At 37.8% G+C, this 24868-nt stretch overlaps 2 protein-coding genes across 2 annotated transcripts in view; one reads left to right on the top strand and one right to left on the bottom strand.

Moving 5' to 3' along the window:
- The window catches only part of crb (cell polarity complex component crumbs), a 193064-nt gene extending 180716 nt beyond the window's left edge, over positions 1 to 12348 (bottom strand). Inside the window, exon 1 of the mRNA XM_071586267.1 lies at positions 12236 to 12348. Within this exon, the coding sequence (XP_071442368.1) occupies positions 12236 to 12266 (31 nt within the window). The 5' untranslated portion in view covers positions 12267 to 12348. The remainder of the gene's footprint in view (positions 1 to 12235) is intronic.
- Positions 12349 to 12491: 143 nt separating this feature from the next.
- Positions 12492 to 23055, top strand: LOC139688843 (mitochondrial-processing peptidase subunit alpha). Its single transcript, XM_071586264.1, has 12 exons — positions 12492 to 12648; positions 13279 to 13580; positions 14470 to 14549; positions 15801 to 15883; positions 16001 to 16103; positions 16995 to 17087; positions 17313 to 17485; positions 17761 to 17872; positions 17999 to 18204; positions 18421 to 18586; positions 18763 to 18895; positions 21784 to 23055. Exons 1-12 carry the CDS (start codon positions 12593 to 12595, stop codon positions 21957 to 21959), a joined length of 1683 nt encoding a protein of 560 aa, XP_071442365.1. The 5' UTR covers positions 12492 to 12592; the 3' UTR covers positions 21960 to 23055.
- Positions 23056 to 24868: the final 1813 nt, after the last annotated feature.

Raw genomic sequence — 24868 nt, 5'->3', positions numbered from 1 at the left:
TGATAGAGCACTTTCCTAAGTTACACAGTGTGCGAATGTGGAAGTAACATTTTACATTTAAGACTGCTTCCAGGGAACTTGTAAATCGACTTGCAGCTTAGGGAAACGGACCCAAGTTGACTGTTTAACTTTCCCACACACTAATAGCGAGTGTCCATGGAAGAAGTACCCTCAAGACCCTCTGTTCCTCCGCAGACGTTCCGTTACAACAGCACCCGTTTCACGAAAACTAGCCGATAACCCTCCCATTTCCGTCCCTTACGTACCATCTCCCTGCTTCGTCGCCTTCTCTGCTCTCGCCTCCCCACCCCCGTCCCTTTCCTGCACGCAATTTTCCATTTCCAGACCCTTTTAACAAGTGTCTGCTTTTTTTTTAAGGATCACGACGGTCGAGTTAAGAAAGTTCTTGGAGGAAGAGGAGAAGCAAATTGAGCGAGACGAGAGAGAGAAAGAAGAGCTAGCTGGTTGTCCCGGCGACGCCCACACCACCCTCCCCCGCTCGTTTGAAGTAACATCTGCGGGAGAGGGGGACCCGCCGAGTCGGCGACATGGCCAAGGAGACCGGTGCGGGGGAGGAATTTGTGAAGACGCGGGAACGGGGGGGAAGAGTTCTTCTGCGATGGAGAGAACGAGGGGGGAGCGCGTGGGAGAGAAACGGATTGATGGGGGGAAGGGGGGCGACGTGGAGTGGCGTCCAGCCTCGGGGCGAACGGGAAGGAGGGGAGAAAAACAGAAACCCGAGAGAGTATGACTTTCCCCCACGAAAAACCGGAGGACGTGTCCTCCGGTTTTTCGTGGGGGGCGGTTTTGATTCCATGATCCTCTCCTTGGGGAGAGGATCATGGAATCAAAGGCGAGCCGCGGTCCGCCGGCATGCAAAAACGCTTTGGTGTTTTCACAGATGCAGAGGGAGCGAGAGAGGGAGGAATGCTGACAGGAGATGTGGGTGCGGCAGTGCGGAGTGGCAGGTCACCAAGGTCAGTAGCCTTCCGAATTCTTCAGAGGACCTTTCCACCGCCTGACCTTTTTCCGAGCCTTGTGCAAGCCCTTTGCGCAACCTCGCGCTCTCCGTGCCAATGAAAACGGCGGTCATCATTCCCTGACTTGGCAGGGTATGCTCTGCACTCGGGGTCTCTTTGGACATTTGCAAGCAGCTCACGCTCTAAACAAACAAAGAGTATGTCATCCCAGATATGTACTCAAGCTGTACGAATCCACGAAGAGCATCTAAACGGTAAATTGAGACTTTCAGGTGTAACTTTGTGCAATGTGTACATATCGCACTTGTAAAAAAATACTCTCAACAGTAGGATGCCCGGGAAGTACAAGTTATCCCTCCTCAACCATTCTGACAGCTACCCATTGCAAGTGACATTCTATAGGATATATTTTTCAAATAAATTCAAAGGGTAAGTAATTAAATTTCACTCTTTTAACCCACACCTGACTAAAATCGCAAGCAATTAATCATGAATTAGTACGAAATTACGGCAAAGTTCGTATTAATTATTCTTCAATCAATCGAAAATGAAACATCAAATAGACCGAGCAAACGACCCTGTGTATAAGCAATATCTATTAAATTATAAGTGAAAGATGATCATATGCTGTAAAATTGCTTATATAATGGGAATATTGACACCACACCGCAAGGCCGGGCTTTTGAGCACACAAAACCTAAAAATGTTAACCGTATTAGAAACAATACTTTCCTTAACAAAGTTCTCAGAAAAGAGCCAGCCGAACATTTCATTCAATTAACTCTCCTTTTCGCCCGGAATCAATGCTTGATCCAACAAAAATACTCAATAATTGAAAATGATTCAAGATGGGTGAAAGTCAAGGGATCAAATATGGACGCTAGCATAAATAAATTACATATGTTTCGATATATCTCACAAGTTCCTGAGAAAGAGTGTGGAAGTGGCAGTGAAGTTAGAATACCTCCTCAAGTAGCACATCTACCGCTATAAATTAAACTGAAAATGATGTACACAAACACCCTCTTCACGGCGGAAAATTGTAGGAGAGAAGGAAGAATGGACGAAAGAGACGAGACCAGAAGAAGAAATTAGGAAACAGGGAATAATGCTGCAAGCAATTACTACAACAAAATTAATGGTTCATCATGACCACGGCTCAAGGTCATTCCGAAAAAACGATGTTTACATATGTTCCACACATAGAAAAAAATTTGAAAAATTGCATTCAGGTGGACTGTGGGTCTTTTAAAAACCACAAACGCCATAGATCTCTTATATCGCCGATGAACGTGCGATTTAAATCTTGGATAAAAACCAACCTAAGGCAGACGGCTTGCAGAAAGAAATTCTAAATAGGAAAAGGGGTGGGGAATGAGAGAGAGAGAGAGAGAGAGAGAGAGAGAGAGAGAGAGAGAGAGAGAGAGAGAGAGAGAGAGAGAAAGGCTTCTTCATCGAATGGAAACTTTCTAGGTACCTTCTGTTCTACTTATCGAGCGAGCGGGAGAAAGAGAGAAAGGCATGAAAGTCGTTCCACTTTATTTCGAGATGTTGCCTGCACATGAGATAATTGGTACTCGCACGTGGGAATTATAATGGGTGCTTGTCATTATGCAACGCATCCGGTGATGTCATAAGAGAGCACATTAACAAAGTAAACACTCGGTAAATTATCGCTACAATGAGTAAACTAAATAAATTGAGAGGAAGTGGAAAGCAAAGGTAATGCATGTACGAGGTTCGTATACTAGTATGCCTAGCATACCGCATGGTTGTGAGCTGGAGGACATCCCCTACGTCACAAAAAATAGGGTCTGTGTTTACCGCATGAAGTCTCTCTCCACAGAAATAATGTTCCAAGGAAAGAAAAATTGATGGCCCAAGACTTGGCAAGGCACTATCACATTATTTTTTCAAACCAAACTAACAATTAAATACCATTTATAAAAGATACACCAGAATGAGGAAATTAAAAACGTGTACTAATGTTTGATTTCATTAATTAAAAGTCAGTACCACGGATATAACTGACCACCTTGGTGTTGTTCTGAATTCTAAAAATCTCTTTTAGTATCACTGAAGATTAGAATATTCATAATGATTACACACCGGATGCTAAGATAACCAGTTTGAATTGGTAATAAATTCAGTCCTCTCTGTTAAGCAAATAATTTCAAACACAAAAACACTCGGTTATCTAGGATATGAGGCAGTTATACCACAACCTAATTCCAAAATCTAGTCGCAAATCTGAACGTATTTCTCATCCCTTAAGTGAATGACCAGCACTAGGCGGAATTTATTCTACGACGACTGAGCAAAAGAGAACCAACCAAAGAAGAGAAATATATTTGGAAAGTGAAAATCTGCAATGCCCTAGAAATAATTATGTTCCCACCAAGGCGACTAAGCCAACACTGATCACATTGACTATATCAGTGCCTACCGAATGCAAACATGTTTATGGCTAGCTGGGTCTAATAATGAACGAAAAAAAGAAGATGGCATATTATCTGTAAAGCGATGCCATTGATGTTAAAGAAGAATTTAAAATTATTAATATGCGAAAATCGTATTTTTTGCAACTGAATAGAAAAATATAATTAAATTCAAATAAGTCAACAATATTCATTCTACATTACACCCTTCAGGGTGAAAATTGGATAAAATTTGCACCACACAGAATCTGCGTTGTTAAGTATTTAAGTGGGAATCATTATTATCAGTACGATCGGAGGTAGATTCTGAATGAACCCTGAAAACTATAACAAAAATCTTGATATATCATAGCACAAGCGTCGAAAAATCACAAGGATATTTTAAAATGTACCTTATAATTCAGTTCCACATATTTTCTGCCTAATTTAAAATGCCTTATTCTCATCTAAAATGCCTTATTCACTCGGTACTTTGCTCATCTTTGTACACTTCTCACATCAATCGTGGCCTCCATAATGCCATCACCTCTCAATATGTATCTTCTATGTATACACTTTGCCTGACTTTTTCGACATAAACTTATGATTCTCTATGCATTCCTTGCTTTAATGAATATTAATTAACGGGTAAATTTCGAAAATAGTGAGTCTAGAAACGATCATAATCATACCCAATTAAGAGCATTCTAAAATGAACGTAAATTAATGAATTTCTCTTGCCTATGCCAGTATATATATATATATATATATATATATATATATATATATATATATATATATATATATATGGCGACATATTAGACCCACGAATCTCAGGGTAAATTGACTATCCTCGATAGCTCAAGTGGTTAAGAGCATCCGCCCGGCAAGTGGAAAGATCCGGTGTTCGAGTCCCGGTTGAGGAAATATTTTTACTCTTGTGATCCGTTCGATTCCGCCTTGCCCACCTCTATTGTGTTCGTCCTTTATATGTGTTCCTATCCCTTTTCCTTATATCTGTTTCTGTATATATGAGTATTTATTCGCCGTTTGGCGGGATTTCGTGTTTGAATGTATATATATATATATATATATATATATATATATATATATATATATATATATATATATATATATATATATATGCATACATACACACACGAAATATATTTAGTTCATCGAATTTTATAATTTAGTTTAGTATGAATAATAATCGCTACATCGACAATAATTACAAAATAGCCGGCCAACGTCAATGAATAGCGCCATTAGAGTAATGCAAGTCAGAGAAAAATGACTCTGGTCATTCCGCAAGAGTTTTAGTCACAATATGAAGTCAGCTGAGCAGTACCTAAGGGAAGAATGCCTAAGAACACCTAAGGGAAGTGCGTTTCTAAATGAATGCTGGCCATTAGATTCTCGGTAGTTTCACACATCCTTCAAATGAACATGTTAAACGTTCACACAAAATTAGCTTATGCATGAAAAAGGTTGAATTGCAATTAATGTTTAACAAATACCACCATTGTCAAAATATACAAGTGAATTGAATAGTAGATACATAACCTGTAATTAAGCACTTAAATTATTCGAGCAAAAAATATTCATTTGCCAAATTCTACCATCTTGAGTATTCTGCCCTGGAAAACCACCACCCCGGTACGCAAAGGGCATGCGACGCAAAATCATGTCCAGTGAGTCTGATCTGAAGTTCTGCCGACAGAAGTTAATATATGGACCCTGCTTTTGGCAGGGATGTGATTATCTTAACTGTACTACTTTAAACTTGATAAATTCCCCTAATTATAGGGTCTACTTGAAATTTGAATTTAATATAAACTACGATAAACTTGTCACACCTTATTCAGGCGTTGGAATCTCCCATGCTGGGTTCACTGTTAATGGTCACAATAAGAGGAGTACATTTTGTACATGGATACAGAGCATAAATTTAAGTCCCCACGTAGTTTTTGAATGCCTGAGTCGGTATGGTAAGGCCCCCCCAATGAACTGCTCTACCAAAACTGGCAACCATATGCAGTTACGTTAGAGAGGAAATAACTTAAAGGTCATGAAGTTACTTCCACGTCGCGCTTAATATAGTGAATTTTATCAATTATAAAAGGTTAAATAAGTAAATATTGACAACGTAGCATATATCAAAAACGCGTATTACTTCGATGCCCACGGCATTCAAAGCCCAAGGCCGGCTTTGTAGGTGAGGGTAGTGGTATTAACATAAATCCCATTGCGTTTGGTATTTAAGTCAGGGCACGGGAGTCGGATCATTTCCGAGAAAGCTCCTACACCCAGAATATCACACAGCGCGTTTTTACCAAGAAGTGCATAGGGAATATCATCCAGAATTGAGACCAGGATTCTTCGGTGGCCTGACAAAAGCTATAAACAATACCCGCCGATGGCCATATTAACTCAATAAATATTTAGTAAAAAGTTTACGCATCATCTTCCTTTACAATAGTATAGCATACACCACAAATATACCTATCATCTTATGGTAATTGCGATGTGACCGTGAAAACTATGAACACTTAAGCCATATCTAATTATGAAAACGCACAAAGCACGATGCATGTACGCGTAGGTATAAGAGTACAAAACAGTCGTGAAGATCACTTAAGCTCCAGATTCCTCCTCCAGATTATGACTTTTCGAGGGTAGGCCAAGAAAGAGCGGAACGCTACCCGGGATCATTCCAGCGCGTGTGGAGTCGCCGGCGGAATACCTGATCATTAAAAGTTGTCGTTCAGCGAGTAGTTGATCGGCATGCTCGCCACATTTCCGTACCCGAGGAGTCAGTCATCATTACCGGAAAGAGTGGTGGCGGGAATGATGGGAGGGTGGAGTAGGGGATGTGGGGAAAAAGACGACCAAAGCTCTCTGGAGAACCCACGCAAAGGATGAGGGCAAAAACAATGGCGCTTTGAAGATTATGAATCGCTCGCCTCTCGCGGGCAAGCGCGTTCGCTGACACGCAGTCCACCGTTTTAAAAACTTGCGAAGCGAATTCTTCGGATTAGACACTCATGACGACTCACGGAGTGCACTACGGAGTCCGGAGTGAGTGTGAGGGGAGGCGAAAGCGACGTGGGACTGTGTGACTCAACGTGGAGGCGGCGGATGCGTGGTGGGCAGACAGGCAGCGTTATCTCGATTTAGCCGCCCGCCTGCCGACAATTCAATGCAACGCCCAACAATGAGGAGGAAAAAAACTTAAACGTGGAGATTTCCTATCCACGTTCCCATGGAAAAAATCTTTCGGAATACTAATTACGTGTTATGGAGAATACAACCTGTCATCTCAGAACGCGTAGGACACGAAATGAAATATTTGGAAAAAAGTAACTGGCGCTCAGCGGGTGGGGCAAATTATAATGAGCGAAAATTGTTTACATCCTGGCGAGCCATCACGAAAATCATTTCAGAGTTTTCCAAATATAAGAAGTCCATGAGCAAAGAAAATTTTTAGGAATCAAAGAGTTCCTTTCGACACTACCGGATACGTCGTCTTGATATTACCCGAAAAATGTTAATCTACAGCATGAACTGATAAACTATACACTGACCCTCGAAGTTTCCGAAAAGGGTCGGCAAAAATTTACTGACTACATGTAGCCATTTCTGTTGGGCTACGATCAATGTTCACAGAATAATTAGTGTAGAGTGAGATTTGCCCACCCAGAATGTCTGAGTGCAAATAGAGTACATGTAATTATTAGGAAATAAAGTTCGTTATGGTATTTATTTTTATGGAGATCAAAATCTTTCATCCCTTCCGTCGGTTAATGTACACGAGATCTTCAATGCTAGTGGGGAGAGAGGAGCACTCGCTTAACCTTGACCCTTCGGATATTTTCCCGCCCGCAGCATGTTTTCACCACTGCGCATAAATGTCGCGTAGTATTCAGGAAAACAATGTTCAGACGTCTGGTGTACTCCTCATCATTTGAGTTCCATATATGGTGATAGAATGCACAGCAAGGTAAATGGCAGGGGGGAATAGTTTACACCGATATTTTACACATCATAAATGCACACAATGAACATGTTAATTAGACGGCTCTGTTACTTTTACTGTTCCAATCTTTCCATTTATTTCGGACCCGATACTCCCTGTTGGACGACTGAAGTTTCAAAAGTGTTTAAAAGTTAAACACTTTACTACCCTTGCACAATGAATGCATACAAGTACAGTATCCTTCCCAGCAGAAAGATATCAGTCCACAACTGATTGCTCGAGAAGTTTTGAAGTTCATTATGTCCATTTAAGGTGATTTGATTGATCCTAAATGAAAATAAAATCTAAAATCATCATCTGAGAACTATAATCGCTCTAAGAAATCCACTACGCAAAGAGACCTCAACTTTTCATAAAAAATGTTTACATTTGATAGTGTTATGATGATTTACGTGGTTTTCGTTAGAAACTGGTGAACAACTAATACTGCAGAGAGATGGTTGGCCAAATGGATGTAAGAAGTGCGAATGAGTAAAAAATGAAAAGCGATAGGTGAAACTTCAGAGGTTGTTCTCCCCTATACATTCACATGATAGCGACCAAACTTGTAATCATTCTATTTACCGAATATTAACCCTTCATCAGCTCAGACGCATTCTGGCAGGCTAGGTATTAATTATTATATCCCCGCAGTCGAGGTGCGAGAGACCCACAATTTGGACACACACAAGTGGATATTTTGACAGTACATTTGGGCATTGAAATGTAGTTATTCAGACAGCCAAGAATACTGCATTTACTAGCGTTCGCATACTATCCTCCCATGCATGCTAGTTGATCATTGTGTTAATACCTAAGCTGTTTGCTGTGACGATTTTGTTTTCTGAGTGAAACACTTGGATTCTTAATATCCAGTATTTTATTCAAGATGACTTCCTTCGAGTTTCAGGCATCCATATTGACGCGGTACACAATATTTCTCCATTTGTCCTCTTGTTCTACTGTCAAACAATGCTCGTCTTCCCTCTCCGGCCAATTACAATCTGAAAGCGCACGTTGTTGCTATGTTTACGCACTGTAAATACCAAAAATGTTTTACCTATGGTATGATGGTCATTTCACTACAATATTCCTTCCAATCAGGGGTAAAAATGTATTGCTCAAAGCCAAAGTGAAATGCACGTGTCTCCTTTCGCCATACATTTGCAGCAGTAGTAGTAGTTTTAGGGGAGGCGACCGATAGCTAAGGTCATTTGCGCCATTAGGGATGGATGGGAAAATGGAATAGGAGGAAGGATGGAGAGAAACCCGTCGTCGATACTAGCCTACTCTTAACGAAAGGGTTTAACGTCCCTTCCGACGGACGGCGTACTCACTCAGCGTGCTCTCTAAAAAGCACCTCAAGTAGTGATCAGGATACCACTGAAAAATATCTGTCGCCTCCATGACTCGAACCCGGACCCTCTCGGTGGGAGCCAATACGTAAGCCACCGCACCATTCCGATTCCCCATACATTTGAATCATGATGATAAGAAACCCCAGGTACACAGAAGCACATACAATACCAGTTACCCGACATTCCCGTTTCAAACTTGACAAAAAATGTGCGAATTATTCGCGAGTACAATACGCATTCAAATGCAGGTAAATATAATGTTCGCAATAGGATTATACATATTAAAATTAGTTCCTTTAATCGCTGTCATTTGAGCATTTTGTTGATTAAATGGTTTATTGCAACGGAAGAAAGAATATTAACATTTGCGCGTAACTATTTCCCTTGCCATTGAGGATTTTATCGTTGAGTGTGTGGGCCCCTACTGTCAAGAGAAGGCAGGTAATAAATAGCCAAGTTTCACATTCACATTTCTTCGGGACTGAACCATACTGATCCTGTTCGAGGGCTGGGCTTTGTGCCGGACACAACTAGTGACGGACCCCGGAGTGCCGGGGAACCAAGGTCTGCTCTTCGTCTGGGGAAGTGACAGGACGATTAGGAACGTCCACGGACGCCGTAGTTAGGGACCTTCGGCCGGAAATTAGTGGACAGGGAGCCGAGTGCGAAAGGGGGAAGGTAGACGTGGGTGAACGCTTCTTCACCCTCCATGGAAGAAGGCTTACGCTCGCGGGGAGGGGTAAAGGGATTTTGGATGGCTTCTTCACAGGAGGAGGAATGCGAGGAGGTGGGTGAGCGCGGGCTTAACGCTCTCCTACGGCATACGCACGCTCTCTCGCTCATCAAAGGGAGTTTCGAGTCGGAGAGGAGTGGAGACCGGAAATCACGGATTTGGAAGCATACCACAGCGCCCATCGTGGATTTGGGTTCTTGATGGACTCGGACAACGTTAATACACCTTCTGGCAGGCTACCTCTATTCCGTCCCAGAAAATCCTTCTGTCAGACAACCGTAGGATAGAAACCAGATTTTCTCTGTTTTACTGAAAACATATGCAACTTTCTAAAAATAAAATTATTTATTCACGACACAGACCTCCAAAGGCGATGTATTCACATTGAAACCTTGGCCGAGAATAAATAGCTTTATTGGTGGAAGATTGCATATCGAGTTTTAGTACATGTATTTGAATTCTGTCTAATACTGTCCGAATCTTTGGAATTTGTTGATTCCCTTTGGTCCAGAGAGAATTTTGCTCTATCGTAGAGTTCTCACAGGTCTTTTTTTGCATCTGCCTTTCAGTCACAATTTTTTCTTCTTTTCTCCCTTCATCGAAATTCCATCACCTACCCAAATTTAAAGAACTGGAGCATTAAAAATACAATGCTTAACATATAATACCAGCTTCTAACAAAACATACTATCCAAAAGCTTCCTTTACGACTTCTCACGGGCAGGACGAAGGATTTCTATGCCGGAACAGGCCCGCTGGCCATTAAGCCAGACACCACCGACTGAACTTGCTTACTGCCCTAGACTAGAATGTATGAACAACCGAAAACATCCTCTACGACAGAAGAAGAATGTACATGTAACGATAGAATTCAAACGCGCTAAGTACAACGAAGATCTGTGTCAGGTCCGCAGTATACTAAGGATGTCGCCAGAAAGTTTTTTTCACCGACTGTACATTTAGTCGCTCAATTTCTTCATAATATTTAAACAAATACCGAAAAGAGTAGAAAGCAGCTTAGGAGGTGCTGACAATGAGATTGAATGAGTCCTAAATAGTGTTCCCCCAAATAGTTACAAATAAGATTATAAACCTAAACCACCGGAAACTTACTAAGATGCCCATGATTACTACATACGGACGAAATTGTAAAATGTTATATGTAAACAAATTCATGTTGACAAAGTAGAATCCCGCTAGAAATCTTTGAGCGGCTAACATAAATAACTTTGAAAAATACGAGACATCTAAAGTACGTCTTGAGCTAATGGTTGCCTTGAAAAAGATGAAACCACAGTTTGAAGGTTGGTTTGATGAAAGACGATCACGAAAAGCATACGCGTGCACAATAAGAAACATCTCAAGAAGGATGCATACTAACAAATAGCACACAAGGACCACTGGTGGCGTTCACATTTAAATGTACGGCAGCATATGTAATTGAAATAAATTAATATTTTTTATATTGAATCACAAACTAAAAGCTTAAAGCGGGTTCGCTGTCGATTAGAATACGTATTCATTGAAATTACGACTCAACTAAAGAGCACATTAAATATCCCGATAAGAAAATCTTCCTTCTTCATGAATATGTCAGCAATTTTGTGAATGGTTTCCCACTGCTAGCTAACCGCTGAAATAATTAACTTCCAAAAAACTGCAGTGATAAATGTCTTTGTACAACGTCAAGACTCGGGTATCAACATAGCAAACACCTCTGTTTTTTCGGAAAACATCACTTTACTTCGGACGAGAGTTCACGCATTGGAATAAGAGAGCACAATATATATTTTAAAACTTTTGTTAAATAATAGACCTGTTGAAGGAGATCATACACGCAATAGGGCGTCAGCATAGTGCGTAATGCAAACTGAAATAATACTAAAAACTACTGCTACGTGTTGTCTCAGATATTGAACAAAAGTGCAATTTTGGCGTCCCCCCTAGCAACCTGTCAACAACACGGTCCATGCCATAGCTCCAGCGCGCAACGCTTGCACGGTTGATACCAAAACAATTCAACTCATTAGCCTTTCAAAAGTTTCAGCAAGATAGGTGTGATGTAAAATTTTGAATGATATCATTACGCTCATCTCCGCCGGTGAGCTTGACTTGTGTTCCACTTCTGTATGGCAGAAAAACGACAAAGAGGCCGTACGGAGTGTGTAAAGGGCGCGGAAAACAGGAATTGGAGACGAGTCATTCGCCTTCGGGGAACACAGGTGGGAAAAGGAAAGCCCGTTAAGATCGAAGGGGTTAGGAACCAGGCATGTGTCTCGAGGAAGCACTATTTTAACTAGTGGGAATAATAAACAGGCGCCATAGAACATTGAAATGATCATAGAAAAACTCATTGAGCTAATACATAATGGTTAGATTCAGAAAACAAAGGTAGCTCGACGTAACACTAGCTTAGCACGCCCGCCAACTCCCGCTAAGAGCGAGCGACTCTTCTATTGCATGTTCATCGAATCTCATTCGCCGAGATCACTGGGGATTTTATTCAAAAAATAAACATTCACTGATCATTCAAAAATAAACTCTACTTATATCGCATACGCTAATGGACACGATAATATTTTCCTCAGCAACTCCCTACCGTACACCTGTACCTGCGGGCGACGGAGCCCCAGAAAAGACCTTCGGCAGGTTGCTCCGCTTCTGACAAATGCCGAAACGCGAAATTTCGGGGATATATAAAATTAAATAACAAATATAAACGTACACACCTGATAGACACCGACACCCCAAGTTGAACATGCTAGCAACTTTTCCGCACCATAGGCACTGAAATATATCCACGGTCACTCTGACGGAGAAACTTCCCTCTCACTTCAACCTCCACAACACCACTTCGTGCACTTGTTGTTCAACACGGCATATCCGAAACAAGGTGCATTCGTCTTATTTCAGATTTTTCACGCGAGAGGGAAGAGTGCGCAAAGGACAGTGCCATCTACCGGTTAATATTTGAACCAAGTCACTTCTCCTTCTTTACTCGTTGCTCATGGAGATCGTAACTTCGTTCGTTTGTGACGCATGTAATTCACTATTTTTGTAATTGTTATTCTCATTCAACAAAAGAAATGGCTGTGCGTGCTGGTGTGGATACAATTCTCGTGAGACTATTAAAAAACCCAGGGTAAGAATTCATTCAATTTATTTTAGGAAGTTTGCCTCTCTTTTACAGTCCTCGTTTGCATTATTATTGTGTGTGCCCTTGGCTGTAAGCATTAGTCCAGTAAACTTTTCCGGTTCTTGAAATGGGGCATAGCTAATTCTAGACAATTTAAATACTTCATTTATAATTATTCCTCTTGCTATCCTGCTCTCCTGAGCTCCCGCACTTATTTCGTTTGTTACATTTTTCACGTGTTTTATTCTGTCAACCGTGATATCTTGTCCGTAATATAATAGCATGGTTTTTGTAGAAAGGTGTACTCGCTCTATGTATTATATATTGTTTTAGCCTGAATGGCTATGATAATTATTATTGCGATGATAATGATTTCAAATCCTAATGCATACATCTGTACAAATTGTAGTTGTTGTACGACTTACGAGTACCTTTGTATTCGTGTTAAAAGCACCAATGCATGTATATTCACATACATCTGCTGGTACATATATCTGCCTCGTCTTCATCTAACATAGAAGCTTGCCATCTGATAGAAGACTTGTAGAACTTGAAATCGCAATCATCCATCTTCAAAATATTGAACTGTTGCGATTAATAATATTTCCCTTAATTTTTCCTTCAACTTGATTTCAGGGTATGTCGTCTACTGCCCCAATGTCAAGCCGCATGGAATGTCCGCAGTTTGGCGACACAACCTCACAGAGGTGGAAATCGAAAAGGGGCAGCATCTCTAGCTGCTGAAGTGAAAACTTTACCGGAACAACTCGAGTCAGTGTCGAAACCAATGCCACCTCTATCAGAACCTTTGCCTGGGTTACCAAATGTTGTATATTCTTCCGCCCAACAAGAGTCGCACGATACTAAAGTTACAACTTTATCAAATGGTCTCCGTGTTGCATCAGAGAACAGATTTGGTCAGTTCTGCACACTAGGAGGTAAGCTATTTAAAGTGTTTCATGTTAACCTTCACTTTATTTTATAATCAATCAGTTTTCCTACATTTATGGGTGTGATTATCCTAATAAACAATAATCTTGCAATTATAATATATCCAATTCAACGTTTTATCCATGTGTCCTTGGAGAACAAACTGAAGCATCTGAATTTCGTGCACGACTGCCAGCAAATTTAAATGGCTTATGTTGATTTTTCTGTGTCTTTTGCTGAATTAATGACCAAAACTCCAATTTAACACCTCCGGGTCCCTTTCATCATTCATAAGCACAGTTCTTTACTCGCTCAGAACAGGAACTGATCTGTTTTAAGCATGGGTTTGGAGATAATAATGTACAGTTTTGTGATCCAGAGAGAAATTAGTACTTGTCAATAAACAATTTGATATTCAACTGTCATATGCGGGGGAATTAATCCATGCCAAATCATGGGTGTTATACCTATTTAAAATGAATGCCCCTCAAATGCTCTATTTGTCATTAGAGTTACCTTCCTATGTATGTATATGTTTACAGACTGGAAAGATGAGCATCATATTCAGATTAATGTATTGATAATTAACCTTGTAAAATGTTCAATAATATGTCTTATCTTTTCTTCATACACATAACCCAGTCAAAAAGACGTTTTTTTCTTTAAATAGTATACCCTATTTGTAAAGCTGAGGCAGCATGTATGGAAAGTCTTTTGGCCAACTTTCATGATTGTATTGTTGATAAATTTTTTATTTAGCCCTCTTGAAATTTAACTTTGACCTTCTTGAATAATAGCTTGAAATCCAACGTTATATAAAAAATCATTTTTGTATTTTGTGTGTTAATATTATTTTTTCCTTACAATCCTGTCAATACATTGATATTCCTGTTACAGTGATCATTGATTCTGGTTCTCGTTATGAAGTTGCATATCCAAGTGGAATATCTCATTTCCTAGAAAAGTTGGCTTTTAATGTAAGTGATTCTTATTTCCTATTTGGAAATACTTAATATTTCTTATCTAATATATAATTCATCATAATGTCTATTATTGTTTGTATTAATGAGTAGAAAAGAAGTTTCCTTTCAAGACAACATTATCTAGGCTTTATTTTAATATGTAAAGGCTTTCATCTCGTTTCAAAAGCTTAGCTATAAATTGAAACATAGCTTAATGCAAGGAGAGGAAACTTAAATGTCAACTGTTAAAATAAAAGATGAATTAAAAAGAAGCATATTGGATGCTGGGAGGTTACATGATTATAAACTCCCCAGCCAAGAATAATTGAAAAGAATGATTTAGTAGTTTCAAGGGTGGCAAATATTTTAATATTGGGCACAAGTTATTGTCAATGCCATAAAATTTTAAAGTATGAATGGAAGCTAAGCAGTGTGAGTAATTTAGTCATGCATCTGGATGATTATCCATTAACTAAGCCTATTTCCTTGGCACAAATAATGTTCACATAGAGAGTACGGAAGTCCCCATCATCCCAGGAGTAGTGTAAATCTTTTTTACTGCTCTGAGTTAAATCTCTTTCACAAATGGCAACCATTGCTTTCGTGCCTCTGCAGTTCATTTTAATGTTTAATTATTAATCCAAATTTATGATATATTACTTGACTGCACTGAGAGAAAGAGTAATCCTGGCGTAGATTTTGCCTCTATTGCAAATTAAGCAGAAGAGAACAATGAACAAAGTAATACAAGTTTTCTGTCCTTTTAGCAAGTTAAGACTAGAACAGGAGGAAATAATAGAAGCAAGTACTAGCTATTTAAAAAAATATTTTTCCTCCTACAGCAAGGTTCTTGTCTTTATAGTTCCTTCATTCGATTCATTAGCTTAATAGATAAAAGCACTCGGCAAGAAGTACCTCTTTATCTGAATTGCAATGCAGTTGATTTATTTTTTCTTCAAACCCCTTAACATTGTGTCAGCTTATTATGCTATAAATATTTTGCAACATTGTTTTCTGTATTTACAATATTATCTTATAATTTGAAACTGAAATAGGTGGTCCTATTTTTGTTTTTGAAACATTATTGTCTGGTATTTTCCATATAACATGGAAGGTTGTGAATGGTAGTCGTTACTCATACTGTATTAGTGAACTAAAAGTATTGATTTGGTGTTCATAACCATCCAATTGATTTTCCTCCTCTAGCAGTATGATAAAATTATTTTCTCAATTTGAATTATTTTACCATTTACTTTTATTTTTTAGTCAACGTCAAATTTTAAGGACAAAGATAAAATATTGCAAGTACTTGAGTGCCATGGAGGAATATGTGATTCTCAGTCATCCAGGTAATTGCAAAAAAATAAACTTGAAAAATATGTTGTGCTCAATGTTAATTTTGCACCAAAATGTGCCTTTGAGGAAATATTTTTTAATTGCATGCATAACTTTTGACTTTCCCTCAGAGACACTTTCATATATGCTGCATCAGCTGACAGGCGGGGAATGGATGCAGTCGTTAAGGTTTTAGCTGATGTCGTCCTTCGGCCCCAAATCTCTCCAGCAGAAGTAAGTGCAGAGTTTTAAGTATAAAAATGGTGCTATTTACTAAAATTAAAACCTGTTTATTTTTCATGAGAACCTGCCTGTAATTTTAATATTCAGAAAAGTTCCATTGGATGAAACTTATTTCTATTACATTGACCATCTTTTCAGCCTTATCTTTCTTATGAAAGTTATTTTAGGAGGTATTTCATTGGCAAACAATAACCTCCATTTGGTTAAAATCAGAAGTCTGCTTAAAATATTTCTTATAAATGCTGGGAAGTTGAAGTGTGTTCTCTGATTTTATATAGACATGATTGTGAAATGATATGATACTGCATCTTGATCTGTATCTTGAGATTAATTTTTGTAACGCTTGGTAAGGCGTACATTCATGACTAATGTCCTTCGCAATTCATTATTTTAGTTGTTCTCATTCAATGAAATATATTTACTCAAGATGTAATTACTGGAAGGCCTAAATGCTGACTGACCAAACTGAAGTACTTGAGCCATATAGAGGGTGCGGCAACATAACTTCCTTTTTTTCAATTCAATTTGCCTTATAAAAAAGGAAGTAATGTTGCCGCACACTGTAGTTAACATTTTACGAGGGTTAAATTCTTCCCAAAACTGCATTTAATTTCCTGTGCAACAAATAAAACACTTGAAAAGATTTAAGAAGTTATTACTAGACATGCTGCATATACTTTTATGTAAGAAATGTTATTTCATAATTGATGTAATATTTTGATATTAGTAATATATTAAAAAATATTGTTTTCATTCCAACGAAACAGAAATAAACTTGTAAAAATACCCAAATTCCAGATATTTTTTTAGCATCATGAGCTAAAACATTTCCCCCAATATCCTGGCGGAGAAATATATCTCATGTATTTATTTGAATTCCAGTTGGAGATGGCAAGGCAGACAATAAGGTTTGAGTTAGAAACTATGCTTATGAGGCCAGAACAAGAACCAATTCTAATGGACATGATACATGCTGTAAGTGAATAATTGAATGCATCATGAAACATAATGGAATCGCTAAAGGATTCCATGAGATGTTTTATCTTTAGTATTAAATGTGTTTTTTTATACTCATGCATTATAATTTATTTTTTGCTTTACTACCTATAAAAATTCCTAAATGACATTTCCACTTGATTTAATCAAACTTTCAAGAGTTGTTTAGAATGCCCAGTTCCTAAAATGCATTTTTTTTTTTAGGCAGCCTACCAAGAAAATACATTAGGTCTTCCAAAAATCTGTCCTGAAGAAACCATTGACAAAATTGATCGATCTACTCTCTTCACCTATCTTTCACAACACTACTTACCTCAGAGAATGGTTGTTGCAGGGGTCGGTGTTGAGCATGAAACACTTGTAGAATTTGTTCAAAGGTATTGATTTTTGACCTCGTAAACTTAATTCCATGTATTCTGAAAAGAAAAATCTCTGCTATAAATCACCTAGTCTTTTCTTTTTCAAATGCATTTTTACCTACTTACTTGGTTATAGTTTAATTTGAGTATTTAAATTGTGTACTAATTTAATGAACCAGCTATTAAGTACCTTAACTGAAAAAGAATATTGTTTCCTAATGATAATTATTATTAATGACTGCATCCTGTTGCCAGCATTTCTTATTCATAAATCTACGAAATTGCTTTTTTAGATATTTTGTGGATAATAGGCCAATTTGGGAGGAAGATAAGAGCTTAGTATTGCCTGTTAAAAACTTGGAAATTGACCATTCCATTGCTCAGTACACTGGAGGATTGGTAAAAGTGAGTATGGATGAGTGTGAGAAGTGTTAATTGTGTAGTCGTACACTATTAACACTTCTCGTGTGTAATTTTCATGTCTTGTGCCTAAATTCATGTATTCATATATTTTACATATACTGTTTTCAGGAGCATTGTGAGATTCCAATTCATGTAGGATCTGATTTGCCTGAGCTTGCACATATAGTAATTGGTTTGGAAGCTGTAGGTCACCAACACCAGGACTTCATACCAGCTTGTGTACTCAACATGGTAATGGGAGGTGGAGGCTCTTTCAGTGCTGGAGGCCCAGGCAAGGGGATGTACACTAGGCTATACACAAATGTACTTAACCGGTAAGACTGGGCTTAAAAATTGCTCAGAGGACTACAATAATTTTTTTTAAATTATGCATGAAAATATTTTATGTGGACTCAAATAGTAGTTAGACTGTCACTTATTGTATTTGACTTTTTTAGAGCTGGCATTTTTTTATTACATTTCATGTCAACTCTCTGTGCATCAGCATAAGAACAATTCACTAATTACCACATCGATTTGTTTCTTCGTAGGCATCATTGGATGTTTAACGCCACTGCGTACAACCATGCTTATATGGATACAGGTTTATTTTGTATCCATGCAAGCTCACCTCCAAGTCATGTGCGAGATATGACTGAGGTTGTAGTGAAGGAGATGGTTGCCATGGCTGGAGCAATTGATGACACTGAACTTCAGGTAAGTTGGGATATTATGTTTGTTCAACGTGTGCAAGAAATTTGTCTGGATAATTTTGGTGATTTAAAGTTAAATACTTTTAAAGATTTGAAGAAAATTTGTATCACCTTTGAAGCAGATGCAAATTAAAATGGGGATTCAATTCAAATTTTTATTTCAATACTTTAAATCTACAGAGAGCCAAGAAGCAGTTGCAGTCCATGTTACTTATGAACTTAGAGGCCCGACCTGTTGTCTTTGAAGATATTGGTCGTCAAGTACTCGCCACTGGACATAGGAAAAGACCAGAGTACTACATTGAAGAAATAGGTAAAGACAATCCCAAGTGAATAAAAGAGCAATAATGGTTAATTTTTATTTTTTATGCATAAACTCAAAGGTTTCTAGCTTCACTTCATGGTAGTTGTAAATATCTATAATATGAGGCAGAACTTATGTTGTGCCTTCTAATATGTACTCTTTTCTTGTTTCAATTTGTGACAACATTGGTATTCATGCTCCAAAGGCATTCAGTATTATTATACATACTCGATTCTCAATGCAGTTATTAAGATTTCGCCTGCTTAATAAATAGCTCCACTGCAAAACTAAATCCCTAACTTAGTGAATATTGAAATAATGCATCTTTAAGCATGACCTTATGCAAGTAGAAAAAGCTGCTTTTTTTTAGACTAGTGGGTATTGTCGGTAGTTAGAGATTTTGAGTTTGCAACTCACATTCTTCATAGATGTTTTGATGTGAGGTTGAGATATTAGTCCAATTGTGTGAATGTTTTACATTGACCTCAAATGTCAGACATTCAGACTTGGTTACCTCATTTTTGTTGTGTGGTTTCAGGTAGTATTCATCGCAAGCATATTAAGTTAAGAGTCAACCCTAAGAGCCTAAACCATTTTATCCACTGGTTGCAGCTCATTGAAATGTCTCATGGTCCCTTAAGCATCATTCGTTTTCCATCCAAATGAAAAACTGGATATAACCTATTTCATTATAGGGAAAACAGAAGATTTTTTCATGCAATATTTGGCTGCTGTTTTATCACAGGCAATCATCTTAATCTTTATCAGACGAGAGGAAACTTAAGCTCCCAGTAAAGATTGGGTCCCACTGGCTGAATGGGAAGTTTCTATTCAGCCAGTGTTATCTCGCGGTCCTTCTATGATGATGGTTGGAGTGCGTAATGAGGTCAGGACTATTTGTCTCTCAGCGCATGCCCCTTTTGATGCTCTAGGCTGGACCTTCCTTATCTGGGGAGCATCTAACAACAAACCTTAACCTTGGATTCCCCTTGCTCTGAACATCATCTCTGCTGAGTTGAGATTTTTTTAGTTTCCCTCCTACCTCGGTGGTGAGCTGTTTGCTCAGTCTATTCCTAGGATTATAAGCATTTATTTGACCCTCCGGAGTCTTTGACTGGTTTATTATTCACTGTTTCATTTATTTAGGTATATTTACTTATGTTTCATTGTTTGAAATTCTTCTTCAAATACCAATCTTCTCCTGGATAAAATTTCTTTGTGTATGTATTTTTATATTTATTCAGTGTAAAACCATTCTCACATCACCATGGATCTCAATAGAAAATTCAAGCAATACAATCCAGAAAAACGTAAAGAGGTTCGGAATTAGAATATATAAGCTGTGTGACTCAGCGGGATATACAGTAGAAATGACTGTTTACCTAGGGAAAAACAGGCAAAATGCAATGAAAGACATAACAGCCATGCATGCCACTGTGAAATTGTTGATGAGGAGAGTGGAAAGAAGAGAGCTGAAGCTTATCATGGGTAAATTTTTTCTTCTCCAGAACTCTTTGATGATCTCAGGAAAATAATAATAAATTCCTGTGGGAGAGTTAGAGCTAACCAAATTGGTATGCCATAAGAATTCAAGCATAAGATGCTGAAAATGAAATGCAGAGATGTGAAAGTGAGATGCTGAAGAGATCCTACAGCAATTATTTGGAGAAATATGTTGACGAATATGCATGTGCCACCTGTAGAGGGGTGCTTTTGTGATAGCCAAGGAAAATATATGGAACCTCCAGTTATAAAATACCATAAAAAACAATGGTTTATGTTGATAATTCCGGCAGAATGGCTAATAATTACTCTATAAGCAGAAGAACCTGGAAGTGGTTGATTCTTCCATCTCCTTGATCTAACTATTCTGAATTCATCAATTGCCTTTGTTTCTCTGGGGAGCAAGATCAGCCAATGAGATTTTCATTTGGCTCTAGGTTGCTAGGGAAGAGAATCACCAAGTTCTTCCCCGAGAGGCTGACCTGCTGCTGTGTCAGCAAACATCGTTCACCTTGACGTGAGAGATAGGGAGCATTGGATTGAGAGAAGGAAGAGAAAGCCAGATGCTCGCTTCGAGGCAAGGAATACTGCCTGGTTTTCCAATGCGCAAAGTGCAGGGTGGGCCTCAGTGTAGACAATTGTTTCAAGATATATCACACTAAATCTAATTTAGAATATAAAAGGAAGTTTGAGACCGCTTTGAAGAGTGGAAAATGTAATATTAAAAAAATGAAATGTATATTTTTAGTAAATTAGCATAATTTTCATGTTTTATAAGATGAGTCAAAATATAAAAAGAGAACTGTGCTTAGAAACAATATATATTCTTTATAACTCTTTTTACTTCTCATTAATAACTCAAAAAATAAACGAGATAGAGGTAAAAAAGTAAATGCCTGCAGAGCTATATATAAATACTCAAAAATACTTTGGCCAGGAGATCCCAAAATGGGAATTTAAATGCCATCTTTGAAAGGTTAACAGTGGCATATGCCTAATTTTTTAACAAGCTGACTGTGCATTGCCGAAGGCTCCTGAATGAAATATAATCACATATTTTCAGACCAAGTTTTTGTTAACCAATTGCTTAAAACTTTTGTGTTGATACATTTATTTGTATGATAACTTTGTATAAAAAGATATTGGCCATTTTTATTTTCCACGCTTGGTTTGAGGGTGTTTGCCATTAAATGTGATACTGTGAGAAAGGTTTTTTGCATTTTACTCTAGGTTTTACTCCTGAATAATCCTGTATATTAGGTAAAAATCATAAAAGCCCCGAAAGTACATTTGTTGTAACAAAATCAAACACCAGAGTGTTAAGTCTCAAGCTTAAAATTAAAATGTATGGGCTAAATTCATGGCATTAAAAAACTTTTTTTTCCTTTTTCCAGATAAAATAAGAGCAGAAGATGTGTGCAGAGTAGCTAGTCAGCTCCTGCGTTCTAATCCTTCAGTGGCTGGAAGAGGAGATTTATCCAAATTACCTTCTTTAGAGGATATTCGAGCAGGACTCAGTGAAGCATCTGGGAAAATGCCTGGTGGCAGAAGGCTCTCCTTGTTTCGTTGATTTTTTTTTTTATATGCAAGGAAAAATTCACTGTACAGCAAATTCCATGATTCATTGGTTCCTTATCATCCAACTGGACATTTTTTTGCAAATATGTCAACATCACGATCTTCAGACAAGGCAGTCCATCTTATCCATAGAAATATCAGTCATCAATGCATTTATTTGCAGTTATGCTGCTGGGTTATATACAAAAGAAATAAATATTTATGTGATCGATAATAATAATTGTGTGCTGTCAATTACAAAAGACTAGACAGTCACAGCGTTGTGAGGATTGAAAAAAGCTGAAACCACTTGTTAAGTTGGTGTTAAATTGCTGACAAGCTCTTTGGCTGTGATGGTTTTACTATTGCCACAAAGACCAGAATGCCTTTCAGCTTTTGAATGCCTATGTGACAGACATTTTTCACCTTTCCTAAATTCTCTGTGTGCCTGTGACTGTTACAGACTATTGGAGATGATAGTAAATACTTATTATTGCAATAATATTTTTTTTAATTATATCTTGAAATCTCAGAAGTAATGAGTCATGTAAGTTGTTATGGTACCTATGTATTGGCAGCTAGGAAAGAATTTTATTCCAAATCTGTCAGGGTCAGTAATTTCAGTATGATTGCAAATTTATGCATTTAGCAATTGCTGTATTGAATGATGATAAGGGGTAAAATGTCCTGTGTGAGTTCAAACCATATGGTGCCATAAACATGTAGACTGTTGTTAAAATGTGGAAATTCTTTTTCTGCTAAAAAGTGTAAATACATATATTTGTTGGTAGTCATTATTTATTACTTCACATTTTTAAAATGTTAAGTGACAAATCTGTCCTCTAAATGACTTTTTAATATTTTATTTGTGATTTTACACATATTTAGTGTTGGTAGCATAATTAATATGTTTCAAAGTTCCTCTGAAAGATTGTGAAATTTCCTGAATCAAGAGCAATCAGTTTGACCACTTTAAAAATACCTTTTTTGTTGTTATTAAGATTTGTCAACATGCACAGGCCAGTATTTGATTTCTCTCCAAATCAAACTAAAACATACATGTTATCTGGATGCCTCATTAGAAAACAATAAAAGTTAACCCTACTGCATCTTTGTAGTTTATTTTATGAAATATTTTAGAGTAATAATTTTGCAAAATTTTTATTTTGTAACCTCTCATGAGATGTGTATGCACTCTATTTGTAGATATGATAAGCACTGATTATGTTATGTGTTACATTTTTGAAATTTTCTGAAAAAAAACTTTTCCCCGATTAGAAAGAACTTGAAGGGGATTGGGATGGTGCAGTAGCTAAAATGCTGACTTCCCACCCTGAGGCCCTGGGTTTGAATCCTAGAGGCGGCAGATATTTTTCAGTGGTATCCAGATCCCTACTTGAGGTGCTATTTGAAGTGCATTTTGAGTGAGTATGCCATCTGTCGGATGGGACATAAAGCTGCAGACCCCTTTGCCCCTTTCATTTAGTGTAGGCTAATGTTGATGCTGTGTTTCTCTCCATCCTTAGTGGCACAAAACACCTTAGCCATCGGTCGCCTCCCCTAAAACTACTCGTAGGAATACTTAAAGAATACTCTTAAGTGAATTTTATGAGTAAATTCTCTCCATTACTAAATGTAGTTGTTAGAAACAGCCATACTAGCTACAGAGATTATATATATTAAGACTTCATTACATATTGAGTATCCTTTCAGCTATGCATTAAATATTTCAGACAATTTTCACTGATATTTAGCAAATTTGAAGTTCAAGCTCCAATATTTATATTGTCATAACTTTTGTCTTTTTAAATTGAGAAAGCACATTATTGCATTTCCATATGTAAATTAAATGAACACATCCCTCTGTGTATGTTAAATTGAATTCCTAATACTTTTTCATTTACGAAAAAATCTTGCTTATCAATTTTGCAGTCTTTGCGGAAAGTGTACATCTACACTAATATGATTAATACTAGTAAAACACTACATTCAGAATTTTAGACAGCATGTAATTATACAGGGTGCGGGGCTTAAATCTGGACAAATTTCAATTTGAATTTCCCGCCATATCAAAATTTCAATGGAGGTTGCAACTGGGGTTCTTCAAAGCTATAGGCATCTAGGAAACAGTCTTAACCTGAAAATGGCCGAGACGTATAATTGTGGAGTACAACTGAAGAGCCACTATTATTGAAAGTGTTCGCGCTGGGTGTGATACTTTGAAATGGTTTGATTCCTCTGGTATCCCAGATCAACTGTTTATGATATTGTTGCGGAGTATAATGCTTTGGACAAGTCGGGTGAAGGTTTTACTAACCCGTCAAGGAAACCTCATTCAAGGAAATGCATGCTTGTCCATATTTAAGCACTGCACCCTGTGTATTTATCACAATACTGTTATACTTTGAGTGAAAGTAATGGAGTAGATGGTAATTGGCTGTTTTGCTATAGGAGCGTCATACAGTATGCGTGATTATGTTGAGAATTGATGAAGTTTTTAGTTTTGATATTATGCCATTTCATAGTTTAACCTATTAACTCAATTAATACCCTGAATATTTTGTTCTCAAACCTCGTACTGCTACATACCAATAAATAATCATGTGAAGATGAGCTTTGGAGAAATAAAAATGGATGATTCCATTTTTTAATCAATTGTTTAATGTAAAATTTATGATTTTTGATCCTTTAGGAATTAATTCCTTAGCACTTTCCTTGTCATGTCCCTAATGGAGCAGATCCGATCTCACTTGTCATCCTTATGTAGGAAAATTTTTAATTTTAGAGCAGACATCCATTCAACACTAAATATTGGCAACCACACACAGTGTTATGCAGGCCAAGATCTTGTTCCTAAATCCTAGTAATTCAAGTAAGCTACTATCCATGGACAACTGCAAACTAAGTACTTTTGTGGAACTA

Source organism: Hetaerina americana, unplaced genomic scaffold, assembly GCF_022747635.1.
Source record: "Hetaerina americana unplaced genomic scaffold, ioHetAmer1.1.p SCAF_1, whole genome shotgun sequence".
Classification (NCBI taxonomy): domain Eukaryota; kingdom Metazoa; phylum Arthropoda; class Insecta; order Odonata; family Calopterygidae; genus Hetaerina; species Hetaerina americana.
This window is presented reverse-complemented; position numbering and strand designations above follow the sequence as displayed.

Coding starts and splice junctions, on each gene's coding strand:
- LOC139688843 (XM_071586264.1), top strand. CDS start 12,593: ATGGCTGTGCGTGCTGGTGTGGATACAATTCTCGTGAGACTATTAAAA. Junction 17,873..17,998: donor ACACTGGAGGATTGGTAAAA/GTGAGTATGGAT, acceptor TACTGTTTTCAG/GAGCATTGTGAGATTCCAAT. Junction 18,205..18,420: donor TACACAAATGTACTTAACCG/GTAAGACTGGGC, acceptor GTTTCTTCGTAG/GCATCATTGGATGTTTAACG.